We start from the raw sequence: 17,360 nt of genomic DNA on the forward strand, positions 1-17,360 counted from the left end.
AACCTTAAATGGGATCATTGATTCATTCTAGAAAAAGGGAAAGTGATACTTGACAAGCAGTAATCAGTCCCTGCTCCGGTTTGTTTGGATGGGAGTTTGGATTCCCTCCCTTCATTTGCCCCAAACCACAAGGCTAAAGACCAGCGATGATAACAAGCACCACCTCTAACACTGACTAGCCACGGTCAGATCCATCCTTCGGGGCAGATGAAAGGAGTCAAAACTCTCAATTGCCGGATAGGCAAAGGTGCAGAATTCCACTCTATAAGACATGTAAGGTGTATTGCCTGCAGAAGCAGACTTTTATGACACCAACCGGGAGAACAGGAAAGCCTTTCGAGACTTCCACAGAAAAAATAGAAGGAAAACAAAGGGAAACTGCAGCATATGCAGTTGAAAAGACATCCTCTAAAATTTATAGCACAATTTACAGACAGACACAACAAGCCAGTTCAGCAAAGATCACTTCACTGGATCAAGTTTTCATTTGAACAGCTACAGGGCTACAAGTACATAACTCAATAAGGTCAGCCATCGCCGAGAAAAGCTCAATGGTAGCTCAGCCCAACCCTGTAATGTAAATGAGAGATATATAAAGCACTCACTCAGCTGAAATTCATTAAAGAGGGCAGGAGACCAGTTTTGCCTTTTCAGCTCTACAGTACACATTTCCTACCAATACAACACATACAACATACACCCCCCCTGAATCAGCTTTCTTGCTCGGGAGGACTGCTACCACTCGCATCTCCTCCGCCATTAGAAAGCGAGGCCCACAAGCTCTGAGTCACCATCCCCATGTTCTCCCAATTCAGCTGCCTTATGATTCGGTTATTCGTCTCTTCCCCATCCGAGAATTGGGCCCATACACTACGACCTTTTTCCCCTCCACTAAGCTGCTCCTCACATCCTGCCACCGTCTTTAGGAGCTCTGACTGAAGGTATGGGAAGTTCTCTTGGAGGTATTGGAACCCATCGGACCGCATAACAGCTGCAACATCAGATAAATGATCTAATCACGTTCAAGTAGGGACCTGTAGAGACACTAAGGAGACTAAGGAGCAATATCGGCATGTAAAGGCAATGAAAACCTTAAGCTTCGTCCTCGATCCCCGGATTTTCAACCACTTCGGGACCACCAGGAGAGGAAGCAGCATTAAAAACAGAATTTGCTGCAATTAGTTGACCGTGATCGTATTAACTTGAGAGTCATATGACAAACTAAGAAGTCTATACTCTACAGCACAAGAAAGTAATTTCCATAATCCCGAAATTAATTCAATTGACCATTTAAGCCAAGAGACACACATCATGGAGTGAAAATAAATGCAGGCTGTATTAGGCATGCTAGAGGTTATGAAAACAGGCATTTCAAATTCATAGATGAAAAAGGATAGTGAAAAAAGAAATTAAAAATTCATTCTTAAGTATTATGCCAAATCAGAAGAATGAAGCAAAATAACGAATAATTGTGGAAAGCAACAACGAATAATTAAACATCCACGCTAAGTAAGACTAACAACTTTAGGCAAGTGACATCTGCTGTCTTGAATATCTATTTATTTCTAAAAGAGAGACATCAGCTAGCAAGCTTGCCATCTAAAATAAGGTGGCAAAGATCTGAGCGTTCTATCTACTTGCAAAACTGCAGAGCTACGACTGTATGGTTGCAATGCTATAGTTCATGCACTAAGCAACTAAACATGTCCAGTCTTTCAACTGCCAGCACGATCTTTCAAAACAGGCAGCATATCACATACAGCAGGGGAATCATGGCAAAACTTTTATAAGATACTGTGCAGGTTGAACTGCCCTGGCAATCAAATTTTTATGCTAAGGAGAACTTCAAATGATACGTCAACCAAGAAAACTTACCTACTAGGTTCTCAGCAGCAAATTTTAAACAAACAGATTTTAGATCGGCAGCATGATGGCGCTCAGCAAGGGAAAGAATCCTGGCAACAGAATCCACAGATATACCCTTACAGAGTACAGATTCACAAATTAGTCTCAGTCTAGGTAAGCTGTATCTGTCTGCTGCAGCTAGCAACTTCGGCACCATTGTCTCTGGTACAGACGGTTGGGAAGAAGAACCCGAGATCAATAGCTCCTCCTCCTCCTCCTCCTCCTCCTCACTTAGCTTATCTTTGTATATGAAATGAAGTAAGGCCTGCTCAAGAAAAACAGAGTTAAGTGCAGATAAAGAGCCATGAGAGTCCATGCTCAATTGATCTCATGGCAAGGAACGTGTCAAGAATATACCTTGAAAACGCTCGGTTCCATTTCACTTATAAATACTTCATGGTCCTCTTTATCCATCACATCTAAAAATTCAGCTTCGAATACAGGAGACCTAGCGGCTAGTATGAGCTTGTGAGCGCGGAATTTTTCCCCAGACACATGAAAGGTAACATCGGAACCTTCTTCATTCTCCAATAACATGGCAAAATCCACACCAATATCAGATTCAGGGACCTGTATGGTATACAATCTCGGGCAGTCTATTCCTGAAACCACGACGCCCACCGTGCAATTGATTTTTAAGCAGTCATCCTTCAGGAAATCGGATGTTTCAAGCATGGTACGCCTGAAGAACCGCTTGTAGCCCCTAAAACAAGAAAAACGAAAAATCGATCACATGGTAGAATCACAAAAATATCAGCTTTACCAAATAGTAGGGAGAAGACAATATCGGTGATTGTATCCAATAAGCATGAAGATTTGCTGAGTCAAGGTGAGCTCGACACGATGAAAATGCATCGCAAAATCTTGTACCAATAATTGAATTACTGACATAACCATCGTCAAATTCAAAGATAGCAATGGAATGATATGCAATCGAAAACCCGAGCAAGGTCTTTGTTCTTGCATGAAACTCAAAATGCTGCAGACTCATTACAGATCCATTCAAGTAAATAATTCAGCAGCTAATCATCTCGACGGAGCTGGACGGAAGAGCTATGAAAGAGGAAATGAGCAAAAAGGAACAGCGGCTTACCACATGCTGCCTCTGTACTTGAGGGTGTAAGGACCGCTCTCGAGCGACCGGTCGAAGTGGCTGTGGACTTTGTGCTTGCCCTTGCCGCTCTGGTCAACCAAGGTCAACTCGAACAGAGCCCTAACGTCGGTGCCCTCGCTAGCCAGCGCAATGAACACGGACACGTATGCGGAGTTGTCCTCGGGGTTCTTGCCGTCGGGGTAGAAGTAGATCGCCCACTGGAAGCCCCCGACGGTGAAGTTGTCGCTGGCGATGTGCTTGCCCACGCCCATGCCCTTGGCGAGCGAGTAGCCCTGGATCGTGAACCTGTGGGAGCCGTTCACCGTCCTCGTGAGGGACTGGGACGACGTCGGAGAGACCAGAGGGCAGCCACCGGCGTTCGGAGGTGGGTACATGTTTAGGACACCAATTGACACCGCGGAAATGGGAGACAAGCTGATGTACAAAAATTTCGTTGTTCAGGGATGACGTTTTTATATTAGCATTCACTGAGTTGTGCGTAGATTAGGATAAACCAGCCGCCCAATTTTACGGTAAAAGATGTAAATTTTCCTTGTAAATGCAGAGTAGTAGATTTCATTTTTTTAAAGTAAAATGAATTTTTAATATATTAGTTTAGTGGAATATGTTCATGTGATTATGCCATAAATATCCATATTCAACCTACGAAAGAAAATTCTTACTCTTTTGGAATTTTGATGTTTTTAAATAAAAGGTTTTTCATTTAAACTAGTCCGAAATAATATTGGTCGACAACTATAAGCTGTTTTGTAAGCTTTTCTTTTCCAGTTAAAGTTGAAAATATATAGTGTTTTCAAATTGGAATATATTTCAGATAAATAACGTTTTTCCCGAGAAGGGAACATAATACATCGATATATGAAAATTCAAATATATAACATTATAAAAAGCTACTTGCCAATCCAGCAAAAGGTTTGTAAGTTGACGAACTTATTATAGCGCTTTTTTCGGTTTATGACGTTTTAATTAACTGACATTTGTTTAGCTAGATAAATAAACAAAATGACAAATTTTGATCAAAGTAACATTGTCGTTGTTTAGTTTTAAGAAGCATTCTTGTGAATTTAGTTAAACTAGTATTTTATGTATCATTCCGCACATCAAAAATTCCATTTAATTCAAATTTGACACAAATATTGTATATATAAATTAATTTAATCACATGTCTATTTGAAATTATTGTGTATTTGGTAATTAATTTAGTCACATGCCTATTTCAAATTAGGTTCCTTACCTTTATTGTCATATTACTTATGTTATCATTTTCTTAGAGGGAAAAAGATATATATGGATTATTAAAGAATGGATATAACAATATGTAACTAGTAGTTACCATAGAAAAGCAAAGGAATAATTATAATTTAAAAAAGAGTAGGAAATCCATGTTTTTGAGCTATGGTGATTGAACACATTTTATTTGTCATATATTTCTTGTTCTGTTTATTTTTTATAAGCCAACTTAAAGACGAGCTAAATAAAATCAAGTTAAATGACATGTTTAGGACACTAGGCAACAAATGACACAAGTACAAGTTGATATAAAATATCGCTGGAGGGGACGGTTGAGATGGACATTTTTACATCATGATGAAATTGGAGGATTAGGAAAGTGATTCACTGATTTGTGTGGAGCACCAAGATTAGGATAAACGAGCCGCCTAATTTTATGGTAAAAGATGTAAATTTTCCTTGCAAATGCAAAGCGATAGATTTCTCTTTTTTTTAGTAAAATCAAATTTTAATATATCACTTTATTGGAATATGTTCATTTGATTATGCCAGGAATTTTTATGTTCAACCTACAAAAGAAAATTCTTACTCTTTTGGACGAATTAATATTGGTCAACAACAATGACGTGTTGTGTGAGCTTTTTTTTTTAGTAAAGTCAATAACTCTGTATATAACGTATTCAAAATAGAATGTATTTCAAATAAGTTTGTGCAATAGTAAATTAGGTTTTTTCCCCGAGAAAAGGGCTTGATACATTTGTATATGGAAATTCAAATATATAACATTATAGAAGGTTACTGGCCAGTGAAGCAAGAGGTTTGCAAGTTGACAAATTTATTAGAGCGTTTCTATTAGGTTATGACGTGCTAGATAAAGAAACAAAATGTTAAGTTTTGATTAAAGTAACGTTGATATTGTTTAGTTTTAGTCAGCATTTATGTGAATTCAATTAAATTGGTACTTTATGTATCATTACGCATATAGAAATTAGCAATGCGTTTGATTTCAGAGTTAAAGTTTTGAATTTGTAACTTTGATTTTGATTGTGAAAAAAGATAAAAAAAATATAGAGTCTGTGGACCCCACCAGTTTTGTTGTGTAGTGTATTAGGTAGTGTATGAGATTGTATATTGAATAATATATGGGCCCACTAGTTTGACTTTGAAAAAATATGTTTTGTTGTGTAGTGTATTGAGTTAAAGTTCAAGTTAAAATTTTAAATCGCGACTCCAAAACCAAACGAAGCACTAGATATTGCATATATAAATTACGAAATTATTGCATATTTGGCAATTAATTTAATTACATGCCTATGTTATCATTTTCTTAGAGGGGAAAAGATATGGATTGCTAAAGAATGGATATAACAATATATAACTAGTAGTTACCATATAAAGCCAACGAAAATTTTATTTTGTAAAAGGCTTAATTACCTAAAAAAACATGACCTTTGTATTTTTTCCTAAATATAACACGATATTTGAAAAATAGCACAGAAAGACACGACCTTTACATTTTTCCTAAATGTAGCACGACTTTTAGAGAGTAGCATATAAATGCACGACCTTTGCACTTTTTTAAAAAAAATATAGCATGATTTTTATGTTTAGTTACGCATTTAACATAACGTAAATTATTCAGTCAAATTATAACGATAACTGCTAACGTTGAGTTAATAGTGCCACGTGACAGAACACGATTTGATGAGTAGACCCCACATGATTTGATGATAACAGATAACATGGAGCTAACGGTGCTAGGTGCCACTCGTTCAATGACATTGTGCCACATTGCATCGTTAACTCCCGCTAGCTATTATCTTTACATTTAACAGAATAATTGATGTCGTGTTAGGAGCGCTGCTCAACTTGAAAGTCGTGCATTTATATGCTATTTTTTAAATATTGTGATATATTTAGAAAAAAATGAAAATGTCATGTATTTATATGTTACTCTGCAAAGGTCAAGTTGTATTTGGGAAAAAAATGAAAATATTGTGTCTTTCTCTACTATTTTCTAAAAGTCACGTTATATTTAGGAAAAAGTATAAATATTGTGCTTTTTTTTATGTAATTAATCCTTTGAAAAATGGGAGGAAATCCATGTTTTTGAGCTATACTAATTGAACGCATTTTGTTGTCATATAAAATTGCCGTCATATGTTTCTTTTTTAAAAAAAATAATAAGCTAGCTTAAAGATCAGCTAAACAAAATCAAGTTAAACGATAAAATATGTTTTTCATGGCAAGAAATTTATTATGCAGAAATGAGGATAAGAAATTACTATCAATAATCTATATCTCGTTGTGTCGTACAACAACAGATCATTCATAGATGCTTATATTCATGGACATGAATCAAAGACCGATACGTTTAATCAAACAACGTTTAGTTAATAATGTTCCAAGTGTTATAGCCCATCACAAACAGTGCCAAACTTTTAATTTTATTTCATGCATCACCAATATAAAATATTTTTTTATTGTTTTTAATGGGAGAGTGCCAATGTGATATTAAACCTGTGCTGACGAGGAGATCGCCGGAGGGAGTGGCTTAGGCTTCATCTTCGATGATGAGAAAGGAGGATATCATGTTGGTACTAGAGGATTAAAAAATCTGATTTCTGAATAGGTCGCAAAGGGTACATGTTTAGGAATTGGTTCCCAACAACTCTAATACTACCAAAAGGGGAACCAGTCGATTGGGAATCCCACGCTATCGAAGATTTCGAAGCAATATCCAAATTTCAGTGGGTGAGGGAAAGCCGGTGGGGAATTTGCCGAAGGATTTAAGCCTAGCTACGACTTCGGTGATGGAGGAAAAGGACGAGGGCTAAATCAATCAAATGCGCGTTAATATTAACCCTTATTTTATTATTAAATAAAAAAAAGTACAAATAAAAATATAATATGCACATAGTATTTTAAGTATTTATACTCTATAAATAATTAAAAAAATGAATTTACGGCCCTAATAATATATTCTTTATATATTGATTAAATAAAAAATTTGATATAGTCACTTACATAATTAAAATTCAGAATATCCAGAGCATTTGACTAAAAAATGCATGTAATATTTACGATGTGTTATATTTAAATGAGCAAATTAATGAAACATAAAAATTACAACTCGTGGCCTCAAAAGCATAATTTTGACAAGTTAATTTATTAGAAAACTAAAATATTGTTGCTAACTAAGTTAAAATAGAAATACTCAAGCACTTGACACTAAAAATATTTAATATGCTAATTAATTTAATAATTTATATGATTTATTATATACATGTGTATGTATATCAATTGTATTTATAAAGTAAGTGATCTGGGTAAAATACGTATACAATATATAAATATATGTTTTATTATATTTATATTAAGTGAACCACATCAGAAGAGTTTCTTTTTTATATTTGTTTAAAAAATATTGCTAAGGTAATTATCCAAAAATAGAAAGAAAAACCTTTGTAATTAAGGCCAAAACTTTTCTCTATTTTCTTACATTTGTATAGTTATAATTGAAGTCAAGTTAATTATATATTGGGAGGTTAAAAAAAATTGAGATAGAAATTAAAACATGCGCAAAAAATTAGAAAAAAAAACTCAAAGTGTCGCATATCATTCGTTTAAATTTAAAAAATAAGCAATGATGCACATATATTGCATAATTAAGGCGTTGCATTTGATTATGTTAAAAGCATTAAACTATATAAGGATGATGTATTTTTATTTGAAAAATATTTGTTTTAAATTATGCATGTCTCTTCATTACTAATATATAACGAAAATGATGCTAAAATAGGTATAAATAGAATTATGAGACATATAATCAAGCATAGATATTTTTTTTTTCTTTTCTTTTCTTTTTTTGAGTCAAGATGGAGATCCATGAGCACAGTACATGAAATCAAGTATATAAATTATATATTAATATTATAAATATAATTAATTTTACTAATTTTGATTAATAACTTATAAAAATTCCGTACAATGCACTGGTAAACACTAGTGTTTTATATGATATTGGAATTAGAGAATTAATAAAGCTTATTCGTGTGAGACCACCGACATTGGGGAAATATGGTAAAAAATGCAAAGCAGTAGATTTCCTTTGTTATGAAAAAATAATTTCCAATTTACTGACTTATCAAAATAGAGTTTTAATTTATTATTGTGTTTGAAGAGTTCATATTATCATGTCATTAATTTCCATATTCAACGTACGCACAAAAGAAAATTCTTACTCTATTAGATTCTTAAAAGTCTCAACAAAAAGGTCGCTTTATATTACAAAATTTAAATTGACCGGCAGTAATTTTGGTCAATAATGATAATATGTCATATAAATTATACAATTACAAAAGGGCTACTTGCCAATGCAGCAAAAGGTTTGTAAGCGAATTAAGTGCTTCTCTCAGCTTGTCTTCTGGCATACTCTTGCAATTAAACATAAACATAAAATGACAAATTTGATGTATCATTACACACAGTAGCAATCGAAGAATTACGTTTCATTTAAATTTAACAATGAAAGATTTCATATATAACAGTTGGTTTAATCACATGCCTGTTTGAAACTATTGCATATTTAAGAACTAATTTAATCGCACGCCTATTTGATATTAGGTTCCCTTACCTTTATTGTAATATCGCAAGGATTTTTATTTTTGTTTAATGAAGAGTTCATTTCATTCATAGTTAATAAGGAAGATACGCATAAACAAAATATTATATATATAATAAACCCCTACCAGAAGCAAAATACATAAAAGATACACAAAACACAATACTAAGAAGCCGATCAGTCCATCCAAGTAATAGATCTAGACATAAACAAAGTTAAGACTGTGGGTTGCGATTCCGAGACATATAAACCAACGAAAGGGCATGTTGACATGGAAAGAGCCTAGATCGACATTATTTAGGCTTAAAGGAGAAAGGACACATGACTTGTTAAGGAATGGAGATAACAATATGTAACACATATTTGCAACAACCAACATAAATTGGTTCAAACAGCTCAACGCTTATTTCGTTTAAGCACGATCTCGAGTTCGAGTCATTGTGAATGCATAAAATCCACTTCGGGAGAACTTTATCCCTTAGCGGGTTGATTCGGTTCGACTAGATTCAATTGGACTTCCGGATATTAGGGTTCACACCGAAAAAACATATATTTGTCACGGAAGGCAACTAAAGAAGAGAAAAATCTTAATTCAAATAGACGACATCCATGTTTTTTATTTTGAGCTGTAATAATTGAACTCATTTCGATATAAATGTTTTATTATAGTAAATTATGCGATTTTTCATTAATTTTAACAGAAATCAACTATCATAATCTTAATACACAGGCTTTTGATCCGTTGGTATGTTTGACAATACTTCTATTTTTCATGAGTAGATGTTAACATGACACTCAATAGTAACACGTGGCATATGGAGATTAGTTGGGTAAATCACGCACAATTTTTTAATAAAACTTATTCTAAAATAAAACATAAAAAAGAAAAAAAAATCAGCCCTTGAACTAGGAAGAGGTTGCAAGCAACCCTAATTAGGGGTAGTTGACTCCGGCGAGGCGCCCACCGATTGAATTGAATGAACCCCAATTTCAAGGTTACTTCAAATCCGATCAATGGGGCCTTGCCGAATACCATCCTCCCCCAACCCCTCCCAAAACTCAACTGGGATCACTCGTGACTTTTTTTATTACCCATGATCCAATTTGGGGTGGTAGCATCCAGCGAGACCCTACCACCGATCCCTTCTTCCTCTTACTTTCACTTTTTTTAATTGTTCTTTTCATCTTTTGAGTGGTACAAGCGTCTTTTTTTTCGCAGAATTAAAGGCTAGGTCGGGTTATTAGCCCGCTGTGGCTGCCCCAACTAAGAGAACCTAACCTCCACGGAATGTTCATTTCGCCATAGCTCGTTGAGACTTTAGATCAACTCAGTCACCGCAGCCCTACCAACACACTAGTGAATTAAGTCAAAAGCCCACTGGATCAAGCATTATGGGCCGGCTACCGCCATCTCATAATACACCCACATAGTGATGAGCTCTACGTCTTCAGTGAGCTTCGAACTCGTGATGTTCAAGTGGAGCGCTTGATGCTTAACCACTAGAGCACTGGTGGTTGAGTGGTACAAGCGTCGTTGGAGGCGACCGCCGCCCCATAGAGTCACTAGTGACTACAGAGGTCGCCAACGATCTTGGTGGTGGCCTTTAGCCTCTAGCCTCTTCCTCCTTCAATTTTTTTTCTAATTTTTACGTAATTTTTTGTTTTTCAAAATAATTTATATTAAAAAAGTTAAGTGAAATTCACACGGCGAAATACTCACGTCACATCATCAAGTGTTACCTCAGAAAATCCATCAAAATTAGTGAAAAATTGAATCCTCGCCAAACCTTACAAGAAGTCGAAAGTTGGTCTATTTCTACATATAAAAAAAATAGTTCGCCTTACAAATAGAAAAAAAAAAGTGTAATTTTTTTTTCTTTTTGTAATTTATCCAAGAGAAATAAACAGTCGGAATCAACACAAATGAGCATGCGGGAAGGAAATATCCTACGTGGATAAAGAAAGAAGCTTTGGGGGGGGGGGGGGGGGGGGGGGGGAAGACAGAGAAAAAAAAAACAGATATTTTCCAAGAAAAATCCGATGAAGAAAAAGAAGATAGCTTCTGCTGAAGCAGCTCAGCTCTTCTTCCGCCGCACAGCTCTCCCTTGCTCGACTTGTCCCCCCTTCAACTGTTCTAGCGAAACCACCATTAACGCTCCAATCATAAGCTCATTTTCCTCCGTACTTCGTTTCGATTCTGAGCTTCCGTGCCGTCGATTCGGCGACGACAGTAGGCAGTATCTGATCCCACCCAGACTCAGCTGAGTTCCATGGGAACTCTCACGAGCTGTAACTTCAGCACCTTCAGCTTCAAGCTTCGGACGTATCCTATAAACAGCGCTTTCGCACAGAGAGCTCTGTCCCTCGAGCCTAAGAAATCGAAGATCTCGCGGCTGTTGCGTCGAAGAGGAATTTCAATTTCGTACAGGAAGCTAGATAGGTTTAGGTGTTGCAGCGGTAGCGATGGGAATAGTAATTTCGATGAAGAGAGTGGTAGTAATGCCTCCAAAGAGTCCAACGTGACGACCACAGCGCCGCGTGAAGAGGATGACGAGAGGCCGAGCAATGAGTTCGAATCCGAGAAGGCGACTCCCTCTGTTTCTCCTAGGGTATGAATTGCTTATATATCTTCCGGACTTGCACGTTTCTGTACCGTAAGAAACTTAGAAATGATCCAATGGTGATTCTGCGATCGAGGATGGAAATGGAGGAGCTGAATATTACAATTTATAGGTGCATTGGATTGCCATTTCACATGTCAACGAATATGGAGTATTTTGAGCTAGTTGAGATCAAGATGTTGCTTGCTTGATCTCTGCGAGTTACTTCTGTTTATTTCTGTATGTCTGGACCAAAATTGTGTTACTGAATAGTCATCAGACATGGGAGGATCAGATTCGTGGTTTGGCTTGCTGTTTGCCTTCAGAACCTGGAATTCATAACTGAGCGGAGCATCTCAGTCACTTTCTCTATATATTTTGTCTCTTGAATATTTGGGCTTACACAATTACTTGCAGCCATTAAGTGATTGAGAAGCTAAAAAAATACAAGAAAAATTTCAGTTTTTTGTAGCCATAACTTGAACCTGTGGATTATGTACTATTGCATTTGCATGTTTGTAGAGGCAGATTAATGACTTGTATGAGGACTATTCTAATTCATAATCACTTTCTCCTCCAGCCACCAGATATATCGAGTTTTGGACCACCTTACAGTAATTTCCAAGTTGACTCTTTTAAACTATTGGAGCTGCTTGGACCTGAGAAAGTCGATCCTGCTGATGTGAAACTCATTAAAGATAAGCTTTTTGGGTATTCAACCTTTTGGGTAACAAAAGAAGAGCCATTTGGAGATTTAGGTGAGGGCACTCTTTTCCTCGGAAATCTTCGAGCAAAGAGAGAGGATGTTTTTGCCAAACTGCAAAAGCAGCTGGTTGAGATCACGGGAGATAAATACAATCTTTTCATGGTGGAGGAACCCAATTCAGAAGGACCAGACCCTCGTGGTGGACCACGTGTTAGCTTCGGTTTGCTTCGAAAGGAGGTTTCGGAACCAAGACCAACGACACTTTGGCAGTATGTCATTGCCTTGTTGCTGTTTCTGCTAACCATTGGTTCTTCAGTTGAGCTGGGAATTGCATCTCAGGTTTGCAGTCACTTGCATTTATTCTATCTTATTTACAAGAAATGACTTATGAAGTCAGGGCATATGTTTCCATTGCTTAATTTTTATTTTTTAATTTTCTGTATGTAAAATGAACAGATAAACCGTCTTCCACCAGAAGTGGTGAAGTATTTCACAGACCCAGATGCAGTTGAACCACCAGATATGGAGCTCTTGTTTCCATTTGTAGAGTCTGCTTTGCCCCTGGCATATGGAGTTTTAGGGGTTCTTTTGTTTCATGTAAGAAGTATTTCTCAGTATTGCTTCTCTTCATTTTTTGTGTTTTTTTCATCCACGTGGCACCTCTTTGATGTAGTCAAACTGCTAATATTCTATGTTTCCAAATTCTGTGGTCCAGTATGAGAAGCCTTCAGAGCAAAATGTTGAAATGCTCTGCTTCTGAATGATATAGAACATAACTGTAATCACTATTGAATTGGCGTGTTGCTATATTGTTTTTAGTTCCTTTGTAATTTTCTAAACTTAGTTAATTCATTGGACTGGTTATCTTTATCTAATATACTCCAATTTATACATGGAATAGTTGATTGCTTACAGGAAGTTGGACACTTTCTTGCTGCTTTCCCAAAGAAAGTAAAGCTGAGCATTCCTTACTTCATTCCAAACATAACACTTGGAAGTTTTGGTGCAATCACGCAGGTAACTATATATGATACATTGAAATGTTATGATTTGTGGTGCTTCATATTATGCATTCTTACCATGCAGTACTGTTGATTGTGCGTTAATATTGGTATTTTGCGTATACCTTCTAATCTACATTTTTCTTTTTGAACAATTTTTGTAGTTCAAATCTATTCTTCCAGACCGGAGTACAAAAGTTGACATTTCTTTGGCGGGGCCTTTTGCTGGTGCTGCATTATCTTTCTCGATGTTCATTGTCGGTCTTCTTCTTTCATCAAACCCAGATGCTGCTGGAGATTTGGTGCAAGTTCCCAGCATGTTGTTTCAAGGATCATTGCTTCTTGGACTTATCAGTAGAGCCACCCTTGGTTACGCGTATGTATCTCTGGGCTTGGATAGCTTGATAGTACTATTAGAAGTAACAAAGCATGGGAAATTCTAACTTCTAAAGGAATTTTATTTTGGGGATTGATGGACTCCCTTTGCTTGCTATGATTCAATCAGTCAATGTCCAGGGTTCTTATATACACCTTTTCCATTAAAAATGTGCAGGGCGATCCATGCTGCTACTGTTTCCATTCACCCACTTGTGATAGCTGGATGGTAATACAGCAGTATCCCTGATGCCTCAGTCTGTTGTTAGTACGTAGAGTATTTGAGTCTTACAGTAACTGTTGCAGGTGCGGTTTAACTACATCAGCCTTTAATATGCTCCCAGTGGGATGCCTGGACGGTGGAAGAGCGGTGCAGGTATCTTTCCTTTTAAGCCAAAAAGAAGCTGGACCGAGATAAGAATCAAGATGTCAAAATAGTACACAACATAGGAATGTTAGAAGCAATTTTCAAGTGAAAAACATTTATAGAGCGAGTCCTGCTTGAATATCCACCTGCTAGATCCATCAAAAAAGCGAAAGTGGGTAGTGACTCTTCACACTATGACATCAGTACGTCACACCAAATTTCATATATAATAGGAGGAAGTTGCATACTTCCATTCTTAGACCTCTTAACCCTTTAATTTAAGAACCGTGCATTCCAACTACACGGTGTTCACTGTCACTTGTCTGGTTTTTTGAACATTAGTTGCAAGTAATTTTACATTGTCAAATATGTATTGCAGGGTGCCTTTGGTAGAAGTGCTCTTGTTGGATTTGGTTTGACAACTTACACGATGCTAGGACTTGGAGTGGTGAGGCTTAATCACTCTGGAATTTTTTTGATTCAACTGTCTTAAGTGGAGCAATAGTCTCTGTGATCTGGTTTTTTGATGTTTGTCTCTTTTACATGCAGTTGGGTGGACCGCTGTCTCTTCCTTGGGGACTTTACGTGTTGATATGTCAGGTATGGAGAATCACTTATTAGCTGCTGTAGACAGTACTATGGCTTGTAAAATTCTCGAGACATTATCTCTTGATCTAATAGATTTCCTTGGATCATTATTTGGCTTACAGAGGAGTCCAGAGAAACCATGCCTGAACGACGTGACAGAGGTTGGAACATGGAGAAAAGCTGTCGTAATTGTTTCTATTATACTTGTCGTCCTCACTCTACTCCCTTTATGGGACGAACTAGCAGAAGAGCTTGGTATAGGTCTCGTCACCACATTCTAATGCAGAAGCTAAGTTACATATATAAAACCTAATAGGATAGAAGAGGGAGAACTTTTACATTCACAAACCAAGCAATTTTGAGGCATCGGCTGAAATAAATTTGTCAAAGCATCCTTTGTATCTATTAGTTTTGCGATGATGATTCAACTTGTCCCATTTCTTTTACAAAGAAAATCACGATCTCTGTGCAAAGTTGTTTATTCTAATCCCAGACTGTTCCTGTGACTTTTCTCGTCTAGTTAGGCTTAGGTGAGTCGGGCTTGATAGATGGCAAGTCATTGCAATGTCACAGGAAAAGCTGAAACTTAGCTTTTGACGCGACTTGGTAGAAGCTCGAGTTCAATTGATAGATGACTTGTCATCATCAAGACGATAGAATGCTCAAACTAGCTTTCGACTTGATTCTCAAAAGTAGCTCTCGAACCATTCTGCATTCTGGAAAGGGCTCAATGTAGCTTTCCTCATAGTTCATTCTTAAGTATTGAATCTGCCATCTACCTCTCATTCGGATATTCATTATACGCCTAATAAAAAAACACTAAATTGAAAATTTCGAGTTACAATGGATAGTGAAAGAAAAATTAATGTTACTTTACTATCTTTAAAAAGAGAATGTAATTGAAAATTTAAGACTGAGGATCGGAGTACGAGCGGTGCGAATGCAGGCCCCGCTGTCACAAATTATGACATAGGCTCAGCCACTTGAACCGACCTTAGGCAGGCGCCCCTTCGAAGTGCAATGAAGGTTGCCTGCCTAGGCCATGGGCATCCTTGATCACCCATTGACCCCGTCCAGGTAAGTATGTTGCCTCGTCTACCCCCCCTCCCATTTATTATCATCAGCTCCACCCCTCCCTCCATCACCTCATTGATGTGGAATTCCCCACCCCCTAAAACGCCTCGTTTTCGCTCATCCGCTTCTCATTATATATATATATATATATATCTGGAAATTAAGAGGCAAAATTACATTCTTCGCCCCTGAAATCTTGTCTCCATCCATTGCACTTTCTCAAGTTCAATTTTGTCCGTGCCAGATTTTATTACGTGAAGTTCTATATTTTTCTCCAGAAATGACTCCGCAGTTATGTTCATAGTCCTCGATTATGTTGTCAAAAACGGTGTTCATCAGGACATTGCAGGGTGACAATATAAACTTCGGCTTGCAGACTAGCGATGATGCGAGATGAATGCAAACTCAGAAAATCATGCTGCGTATATATATCAAAAGCATGCCAGTTCTGTTCATGATAACCCGATAACTTTTATGAGACCTTTTTTTTTTTTTTTAAATGGTGGTTCTTTGGACAAGGGGCTCATGTTCGACTTAGAAGCATTTTGTCGGTGTGCATGGAGATAGAAAGACCATTCCGGTACTCTTCCTCGCCATCCTCCTCATCCTGGGATCGGCGAGGGAACGTCTCCGGCGGGCCAGAGGAAGCTGCATTGTTATTTTTGCTTCTGCTGTTGTTAATGTAATTACTGTCGTTACTCTCTGGGGCAACAAAGTCATCAGTAGCAAAATGACTAAAGCTGCCGTCGATAAGGTTGGAGGCAGAGGAGTTGTTGGAGTAGGCTGGCTGTTGACACACCGGAACGCTCATGCTCTGGTGGTGGCTCGGCAGCAGCTGCGCGTCGGGGCCGTGGGAGTGAAGTGCATTGGCCACCGCGTACCGGCTGTTTATCAGCTGAGATTGCACCATTGTCAGCTCAGCTTGCAGGGATGCCACCTGCCCAGAATAGAATCGAAATACGTATATTTGCCATTGCTTAGTAACAAAATCTGATGCATTTGAATCAATGGAACCTGTTGTTGCAAAGCAAGGATGGTGGACACAGAGCCATAGACTGGGTCTGCCAGTCTCGCCTGAGCCTCGTACGATATTGTGACCACTGCATCGTGCCTCCGGTTCACCGGGATGTGCAGCAGGAGCTTTGACACGTTGCTTGCCCCGAAGATCTTGTGTACAGCGGCGAACCTCGCGGCGCCCTGGTCCGACCCAAAGTGTGGTGCGAAAATGCACCCGCTAACGCACTTCCTCCTGAGGAACTTGCATGCCCCGCATGGAGCCACAGGCAGGGGAGCTGCTGCTGACACCTTGGCCTCCATCGACACAGCCTGCTTATGGGCGGACCTTTGACTGGATTCGAAGGGGGAGCTGGCATTGCCGTCCTGTGGGTCCGCCATGTGGCGAAGTGAGGGGCGGTGGGGTGTGGTTATAAGTGATGGGAGGGGCTTGGATGCTAAGGGAAGTGCACGTCAGTCGTGTGAAGAGTTGGAATGGATGGTGAATGTGGTAAGCTTTGCATAGAGATAGAGAGACGTTATGTTTGGTAAAATGTAAAGAAAGGCTTTTAGTCAATAAATTTTTTTTTTCAATTATTTTATGTGTGTTCTTTTTTTGGGGAAAAAAAAAAGATTTGGTGGGTTGAGGGAGGACTTGTGTGATGGGAGTTGGTGGAATGCTTCATGGATAGAGGCACAAGACTTGTGCTTCTCATCCCGTCCCGTCTCGTGACGTTTACGGTTTCACTGGGCAAAAGTTCTTGGAGTTTTCCATTACGAATT

General features: G+C 37.9%; 3 protein-coding genes and 1 non-coding gene across 6 annotated transcripts; 1 reads left to right on the forward strand and 3 right to left on the reverse strand.

Moving 5' to 3' along the window:
* Window positions 1–374: 374 nt before the first annotated feature.
* Window positions 375–3,454, reverse strand: LOC116196073 (BTB/POZ and MATH domain-containing protein 4). 2 transcript variants are annotated; one of them, XM_031525601.1, is made up of 5 exons: window positions 2,999–3,454; window positions 2,263–2,608; window positions 1,876–2,170; window positions 1,092–1,172; window positions 375–991 (listed from the first exon to the last, which is right to left on the reverse strand). In XM_031525601.1, exons 1-4 carry the CDS (start codon window positions 3,391–3,393, stop codon window positions 1,093–1,095), a joined length of 1,116 nt encoding a protein of 371 aa, XP_031381461.1. In that variant the 5' UTR covers window positions 3,394–3,454; the 3' UTR covers window positions 375–991; window position 1,092. The 2 variants fall into 2 exon arrangements, with proteins under 2 accessions (XP_031381461.1, XP_031381460.1); XM_031525600.1 differs by lacking the exon at window positions 1,092–1,172 and having other exon boundaries at window positions 2,999–3,453.
* Window positions 3,455–10,867: 7,413 nt separating this feature from the next.
* Window positions 10,868–14,997, forward strand: LOC116195422 (probable zinc metalloprotease EGY1, chloroplastic). Its single transcript, XM_031524600.1, has 10 exons — window positions 10,868–11,482; window positions 12,054–12,518; window positions 12,636–12,776; window positions 13,095–13,196; window positions 13,345–13,556; window positions 13,734–13,784; window positions 13,862–13,931; window positions 14,302–14,370; window positions 14,472–14,522; window positions 14,633–14,997. The coding sequence occupies exons 1-10, from the start codon at window positions 11,144–11,146 to the stop codon at window positions 14,789–14,791; spliced, it is 1,659 nt and encodes a 552-aa protein (XP_031380460.1). The 5' UTR covers window positions 10,868–11,143; the 3' UTR covers window positions 14,792–14,997.
* A 440-nt stretch (window positions 14,998–15,437) lies between these two features.
* Window positions 15,438–15,595, reverse strand: LOC116198271. Its single transcript, XR_004155214.1, has one exon. It is a non-coding gene; the product is annotated as a U1 spliceosomal RNA (small nuclear RNA).
* A 391-nt stretch (window positions 15,596–15,986) lies between these two features.
* LOC116195423 (LOB domain-containing protein 20) lies at window positions 15,987–17,247 on the reverse strand. 2 transcript variants are annotated; one of them, XM_031524602.1, is made up of 2 exons: window positions 16,599–17,247; window positions 15,987–16,479 (listed from the first exon to the last, which is right to left on the reverse strand). In XM_031524602.1, the coding sequence occupies exons 1-2, from the start codon at window positions 16,977–16,979 to the stop codon at window positions 16,108–16,110; spliced, it is 753 nt and encodes a 250-aa protein (XP_031380462.1). In that variant the 5' UTR covers window positions 16,980–17,247; the 3' UTR covers window positions 15,987–16,107. The 2 variants fall into 2 exon arrangements, with proteins under 2 accessions (XP_031380462.1, XP_031380461.1); XM_031524601.1 differs by having other exon boundaries at window positions 15,987–16,521.
* Window positions 17,248–17,360: the final 113 nt, after the last annotated feature.

Source organism: Punica granatum, chromosome 2 (genome assembly GCF_007655135.1).
Source record: "Punica granatum isolate Tunisia-2019 chromosome 2, ASM765513v2, whole genome shotgun sequence".
NCBI lineage: Eukaryota > Viridiplantae > Streptophyta > Magnoliopsida > Myrtales > Lythraceae > Punica > Punica granatum.